The sequence below is a fragment of the Hippocampus bargibanti genome, linkage group LG15, assembly GCF_051943395.1.
Source record: "Hippocampus bargibanti isolate YZ-2025 linkage group LG15, ASM5194339v1, whole genome shotgun sequence".
Taxonomy (NCBI): domain Eukaryota; kingdom Metazoa; phylum Chordata; class Actinopteri; order Syngnathiformes; family Syngnathidae; genus Hippocampus; species Hippocampus bargibanti.
The window spans coordinates 10957771-10964856 of NC_142748.1; the positions used below are offsets into that span (position 1 = coordinate 10957771).

General features: G+C 52.3%; 3 protein-coding genes across 3 annotated transcripts in view; 2 read left to right on the forward strand and 1 right to left on the reverse strand.

The window, feature by feature from the left end:
• Positions 1–2920, forward strand: part of fbxl15 (F-box and leucine rich repeat protein 15) — a 48073-nt gene extending 45153 nt beyond the window's left edge. Inside the window, exon 8 of the mRNA XM_089015574.1 lies at positions 2593–2920. Within this exon, the coding sequence (XP_088871700.1) occupies positions 2593–2610 (18 nt within the window). The 3' untranslated portion in view covers positions 2611–2920. The remainder of the gene's footprint in view (positions 1–2592) is intronic.
• chst3b (carbohydrate sulfotransferase 3b) lies at positions 125–3620 on the reverse strand. Its single transcript, XM_089015563.1, has 3 exons — positions 2952–3620; positions 1666–1772; positions 125–1605 (listed from the first exon to the last, which is right to left on the reverse strand). The coding sequence occupies exons 2-3, from the start codon at positions 1743–1745 to the stop codon at positions 468–470; spliced, it is 1218 nt and encodes a 405-aa protein (XP_088871689.1). The 5' UTR covers positions 1746–1772; positions 2952–3620; the 3' UTR covers positions 125–467.
• A 335-nt stretch (positions 3621–3955) lies between these two features.
• On the forward strand, positions 3956–7023 carry ghitm (growth hormone inducible transmembrane protein). The gene is made up of 9 exons (XM_089015267.1): positions 3956–4046; positions 4275–4426; positions 4614–4716; positions 5254–5365; positions 5754–5895; positions 5957–6065; positions 6209–6397; positions 6457–6628; positions 6730–7023. Exons 2-9 carry the CDS (start codon positions 4295–4297, stop codon positions 6812–6814), a joined length of 1044 nt encoding a protein of 347 aa, XP_088871393.1. The 5' UTR covers positions 3956–4046; positions 4275–4294; the 3' UTR covers positions 6815–7023.
• Positions 7024–7086: the final 63 nt, after the last annotated feature.

Genomic DNA, 7086 nt, shown 5'->3' on the forward strand with positions numbered 1-7086 from the left:
TCAAGTATCAAAAGGGGGCGGAATAAATAGGAGCGGTGTCTGAAACGGACGCCCGGGCAACTTTTACGTGGGGCGGACAACTTAGAAAACGTCTCCGTCCGGGTGGACAACAACTTCTTCAAGAAAAGAAGAAACGACAATTTTTTTTTTTCAAATCAAACGTTTGCTTTGGGAATATCGGTTCGTTTGGCAATTTGCATACTGGGCACGGCGGCCAATCGGAAGCCTGCTTCGTGCATCCGGACTTTGCCGAGCGTTATAAGGTCGTGCATTTTCCAAAGTGGAAAGATTCAAAAGAAGCTAACATTGATGACGCTACAAAAGGTAAAAAAGGTACGTTATACCGTGACGGGAAAGTATCCTTGAGAGTTTGGAAAAAGGCGCTTGGAAACGATCGTGTTGTTGTCCTTTCAGTATCAATCGGGGGCGGAATAAATAAAATAGGAGTCGGCGTCCGTCCGGGGGACCTACCAAAAGTCTTGTATCAAGCTAACGGACTTGTCGGTGAGCATCCGCTCGCTGGTGACGGCTTTGTAGCCAAAGAGCTGCAGGGTCGGTCCGCAGACCTCCTGGACCAGCCGGACCATGGGGAAGGGCAATCGATAGCGCCACTTGTCCACCTGCTGGCTGGAGTTTTTGCGCGTGGAGTAAAGGCCGCCGCCCTCCCGGGAGGCCCGGGTACTGCGGCGGATCCAGGCCCGCACGGGCGGCGGCAGCGCCATGCCGGCGAAGGCGTACATCTCGGCCGCCTTCCTGACGGGGAAGCGGGCCACGTCCTCGTAGCGCACCAGCAGGTAGCGTCCGCGCAGCCACGCCGGACCCGCCAGGCCCACCCGCGCCGAGGCCCGGACGCTGTCGCAGTCGCTCTTCAGCTTGCCCACCTCGGGCTCGGGCGGCGCCGCCGCCGCGCCGCTCTCGGCCCAGCGCTTCCAGTCGGCGTACTTGGCGGCGAAGGCCACCATGCGGGAGGCCAGCACGGCGCGGGGGTCCCGCACCAGCTGGATGAACTTGAGGCGCAGGCGCGGGTCTTCGGCCAGCGGCCGCAGGCTCTCCAGCCGCCGCAGCCGCACCGACTTGATGGCCCGGTTCGGCGCCCGCAGGCAGGCCTGCGAGGCGGCCGTCAGGTTGAGGGGCCCGCAGCGCCGGTTCCTGCAGCGGTAGGGCTCAAAGAGGCCCTTGACCGGGGGTCCGCACACCGCCTCGCCGCACAGCGAGCTGCTGGACGCCCGGCGGAAGAGCGAGGCGGTGACGTGGTCCCGCGGCGGCGGGTGGATGAAGCTCTCCAGAAGCGAGAAGTCGCACAGGAACAGCCGGCGCAGGACCTCGCGGTAGGCGGCGCCGCTCGCCGTGGCGTTGGCGCCGCCCGTCTCCGACGTCAGCGTCTTCTCCACGTGCCACAGCGGCTCGAACAGGTAAAAGGTGTCGTCCGCCTGCTGGTTGAAGAACTCCCCCACGAAGGAGGAGCCCGTCCTGGTGGCGGCCAGGAGCAGGATGTCCTGCCCGCGACCCGCCGCCGCCGGCGCAGGCGACCGCTCCTCGCTGGAGTTCTCCGGGCGCCGGCCGGGCCGGGCTCGGCTCCGCTTGGACGCCAGTTTCCCCGACACCCTGAAATGCCGGACGGAGCCTTTCGTCAAGAGCCTTCATCTGCTCACGCCCGAGCCTCACCTGGAGATGATGTCGTTCTCCTTCTCGATGATCACCAGCGCCACGACCAAGACCACCGGCAGGCTGTATTTCATCCTCATCTTGTCGCCCGAGCGGCCCGCCGGCTCCTGCGGACCAGCCGAGACGGTTGCCCTCTTTTTTATCCCGGCAAATTGATTTCCGAGAAGATGGCGCCCGCGTGCGTTTTCACGTTTGCTGCGCTGCGCCTCGCACCACCCCGCCGCATGCCACCGCCACAAAAGGCCTCTTCACGCGGTCGCCAGCCCCCACCCGAGACGTGACCCCGGACCGACCGCACGTTCCTCTCGGCTCTCACAAAAAGTAGGTCCCGCGCACCATTTTTTAATCCTTTGAAAGGAAGAGGTGGAAAAACAAAATACAGGAGCTGCTGGAAAGCAGCCGCTCTTGCGGCGCCGTCTTCAAGTCAAAGACGCAGAGAGTCATTCATTCTAAAGCACTTGCTGTACCCTCTTTGTGACATGAAGCAGTTCTAATCATAATCATTTCATTCAGAAGCGCCTTGACTTCACTTTACAGTCACTGTGGGTCAGCAGCGGCAGCCACACGCGCCAGCGTTCGACTCAACCCGGAAGTAACTCAAATAGAATAGTAAGACAAATAGATAGAAAGCTAGCTAGCAGGCCAATAGATAGCTAATAGCTAGCCAGCTAGATAGCTAGCGTGCGGTATTACAGAAAAGACAAAGAGAAAAGACTTAGCACAATATTTATAGATGAAGGAGGAGAAGATCAAATCATCCTTTTCACCAGTGGATCGGGGTCGTCACGGTGGAATGTGCACGTCTACGACAAAGCTAAATGTTGAAAGTTGAAATTTTCTGTGTAAAAAAAAGATGGCGCCGCGAGAGTACAGCGGCTCCTGTATTTAGTTGTTCTACTTCTTTCTTTCCTTTCCTCTTCCTTTCAGAACTTTGCTGCTGCGTAATGTAAGTTTCTCCACCGCGAGACGAATAAAGGTACATCCATTTGAATGTTTTCATCGATCTTTAGGATAATGCAACATTCATTTGATGATGTCATGTCCATTTTTGTTCCAGTTTGACTAATTGATCAACACATCTTTTGAGGCTTTTAATTTGAAGTCCATCCCCATTTTTGGGTCGATTGAATTAATTGTTGTACACCATGTTAAAGCATATGTAAAGTATGACTGCGACTGGACATTTTTTGCTTTATAATTGGTTCCATCAAATCAAGTCAATAAATGAAGAAATGGGATGAGCGCACAGATAAAGAATCACTCCCTCTCCGTTGTGAGCTCCTTACCGTATTTCACTCCGCTTTGATAGTGCTCAATTGTTCATTCTGACCACTTGTTCAGGTGTCCCCTCATACACAAATGGCCACGCTGTTTAATCCTTCAAATTCAGAACATCCAACTCGGATTATGAAGTCCATGATTTTCTTCATACGCGCAGACAAGCACCCCCCAAAAAAACATCGTCGGGCTCCAATGGGGGGCATTTAAGGGGGGGTCTTCGTTTTTCCCAATGAAGTTGCTGCAGCTCAGACTGTCCGACTGACCAAAAAAAGTTTGGGGACCGAGTGTTTGGCTCTGGGTGGATGACGTCATCAAAAGACCTCCCATCGATTGATGAATGAGTCAAAAAAAAGAATGAATGAACACGTCAACATGTCACCAAGGCGATCGTGCTTATTAAAAATGAACATTAACAGAACGTGTCACAATGCATGTCTTAAATGTGTGAGAGCCGTTTAATACGCATTGGGGCAGCGTCGCAACGAACGCCGATTGGCTCCCTCTAGCGGTTGGATTGGATTGGATTTGCCTTCATTAGTCTCGCAGTGGACAAATTGACATTTCAAAGCAGCAAAGTTATGAAAGGAAGAGAAAGAAGTAGAAGTAGAACTCTCGCGGCGCCATCTTCAAGTCAAAACAACAAATAAAGAAATAAATAATATGACAACACAAAGACACAGAGTCATTCATTCTTAAACACTTTCGCATTCACAAATCAATAGAACCGATTTAGTGTCATTAAACGGTTGTGGTTTTCATGCTTTGGCAATGGTCGCAAGCCCCGCTCACGTTATCACATTATTATAAAAAACCTACAAGGGACAAAATTCGGCCCGGTAAAATCCGTTGAAGAATATTTATGTAACTTGTGCGTTTTTCAAGAGCCGGTAGTGTAATAAGAGCACACAATATTTGAGTTTGTATGAACGAGATGGTAAAACGTCTTCATTTAATCGCACTACATTTCCCAACGACGCCGTCGCTTTGCGATGACGTCAGATACATTCCGGATGCCTTCAAAACAATTGCGTCAGAAGTTCGCGCATGATCATTCTGGATAAGCGTCTTGTCGATCTGAGCAACTTCGCACTTTACAGCAGGTAACACTCACTCAGCGCCTTAAATATGTCACGAATAAGTGAAATAATAAGTAAAATTACCACTCGGTCGATATATTCAGACCGCGTCTTGACAATGAAAATGAATGTGAAAGTGATATCGGCAGTCAACGCAAGGTCTGTTAGGCAAATGAACGTCGGCTAAATTAGCGTTAGCCGAAGCTTCAACTGTCGTTTTGTTGATGATGTGATCGATCCATGTCGTTCCAGGCTGAGACACAACCGAGAGAATGCTCGTGGCAAGGTTGACGTGCCTGAGGAGCAGCGTCCCCTCGCTCGCCGCCGGGCTCCGCCCCGCGCTGACCCTGAGGTCATCCGCGCTCAACCTGAAGCCACGCCAGACCCTCTTCAATCCGGGGAAGGTACTTGGCTTGTAACCCTCAACGACGGAAAGGCAATGTTAACATCAGCGGGATGTAGCCCCGTTTTCAACCCCGTGGACACGAGAAGGCCTTCTAATAGCACAATTCGCCTTTCAAACGGTCAAAGGGTGTCTTTTCTCAACCGTCCCAATTGAGTTTTCTGCACAAACCGCTTTGCTTTTTTTAGGGCTTTTCCTCAAAGGCCAGATTTGGTTTCCGGCGGGCGAGGACGACCAGAGATCAACTCAAGGAGGCGGCTTTCGAGCCAGCCACAGGCACTGCGTTAAAAAGTAAGTCTACCTATTGACGCCCCCCCCAAAAAAAGTGTTAAAAAGAACTGAAATATCATCCTTTCATTCCAATATCGCCATGGTAACCAGGAACCTTCAAGAGAGAGTAGACATGTTTCTGGGTGCAGAGGATCGAGAGGAAACATCTGCACAATGTGGTTCAAGTCCACCGTTTCTGAATGACAGTTGCTAGCGTAGCCGCGGAGCAATCAAGTCCTGGTTTTCATCGGGATTTCCAAGAGTCTACTTGACGTTTGGATGAAAAGGACTAAAAGCTAGCTATCTATTTGCTATCTATTAGCTGGCTAGCTAGCTATATATCTATTAGGTATATAGCTGGCTATCTTTCTAGCTAGCTAGCCATTGGCTATCTATTAGCTAGCTAGCTATCTTTCCATCGATTTGTGGCTGCCGCTGCTCACCCACAGAAAAACTGATCGTGTGACTGTAAAGTGACCTTGAGAGTTTTGAAAGGCGCTTAGAAATGCAATGACATGTATTATTATTATTATGATTATAATGTGAAAATGTTGTCAGTTGACAGCATGGGAAGAATGATTGTCGCCGGAGGCGCTGCGGTGGGCCTTGGAGCTTTATGCTACTACGGCACGGGGATGTCCAATGAGATTGGCGCCATTGAGAAAGCAATGTGAGTCCAACCTGTACGACTTTGATTTCACCTTCACTTACTTATGACTCCACTCCACTGTATAATGTACAGGTGTCATCCTACTTACGACCGGTTCGAATTACGACCACGTTCTCCAGACCCTATTTTTACGCAACGGGTACGACAATTTTGGCCAGCCGACCAGCATCTGACTCGCACAGCAATCGACCGCGTGATGGCAACAGAGGGGGGGGGGGGGGGGGGGGGGGTTGCCAGTCATTTAGCCTCCGAGTCTCGAGTCAACATTTTGAATGTGTTTTGACTTCCGACCGTTTGGTCGGAACGGAACTCTGTTGCAAGTCGGATGTTACCTGTATATGCAAGTGTCTACCTGTTGTGGTTCCGGACCCACCCTTCTTGCCAACAGGATCTGGCCTCAGTACGTGAAGGACAGAATCCACTCCACTTATACGTACTTTGCGGGCAGCGTGGGGCTGACGGCTCTGTCGGCGGTGGCCGTGAGCAGAAACCCGGCGCTCATGGGACTCATGATGAGAGGCTCCTGGATGGTGAGGGTCGCCGTCACGTCAGCCTCAAGAGACCCCGCGACTTTGTTTCTTCTTCTCTCAGGCTATCGGAGCGACGTTTGCCGCCATGATCGGCGCGGGCATGTTGGTTCGGTCCATCTCGTACGAGCGCAGCCCGGTGCCCAAGCACCTGGCCTGGATGCTGCATGCGGGTACGCGCTTGGACCGCTAGAGGGCGCTCATGTAGAGTCTTCGGCAGGAGGGCTCTCCAACTCATTTTTCGACAAATCTGACCCCCCAAAAATTAGAAATGGAGACATAATGAACGTGTACGATGTCTGTTTCCACATCCTAGGCGTGATGGGCGCCGTGGTGGCCCCCCTCGCTCTCCTGGGAGGACCGCTGATGATGCGGGCCGCCTGGTACACGGCGGGCATCGTGGGCGGCCTGTCCGCCGTGGCCGCGTGCGCCCCCAGCGAGAAGTTCCTCAACATGGGCGGACCCCTGGCCGTCGGCTTCGGGGTGGTCTTCGCTTCCTCTCTCGGTGAGCGCAAATCGACGGCGGAAATGGAACGGGGAGGTGACGTGCGCCTCGGTCTGCAGGCTCCATGTTCCTGCCGCCCACCTCGGCCTTGGGAGCCGGCTTGTACTCGGTGGCCATCTACGGCGGCCTGGTCCTCTTCAGCGCGTTCCTGCTCTACGACACGCAGAAGGTCATCAAGAGGGCCGAGACGCATCCGCTGTACGGCGTGCAAAAATACGACCCCATTAACGCGTGAGTCCTGGACCGACCATTATTGGCTACCGTTTGTTCAACGTCTTGAATTGATGCAAAAGGAAGCCAACGGTAGTTTCTCTCTCTGTCTGTCTGACCAGCTGTATGGGCATTTACATGGACACGCTGAACATCTTCACCAGGCTGGTGATGATCCTGGCAAACGGCGGCGGCAGAAGGAAGTGAACAACGAGGCCCGGAACCACCGTTTTGTTTTGTTTGTTTTTCTTTCCCCAAACAAAACTTCATAGTTTGCCAATGCGTCATGTCCGGTTATACATGTCGCGACCGTGAGTGGATTTGCAAAATCGGAATCCTGTCTGCACTGACGTTATTTAAGCCACAACAGTTAGGACAGTATAAGTGGCATCAATAAACAATGTAACCAAAATGGCTACTGACTCTCAGTGGACAAGCATTTTTGCTATGCTTTTATAAATTGTAATTGAGTAGATTTA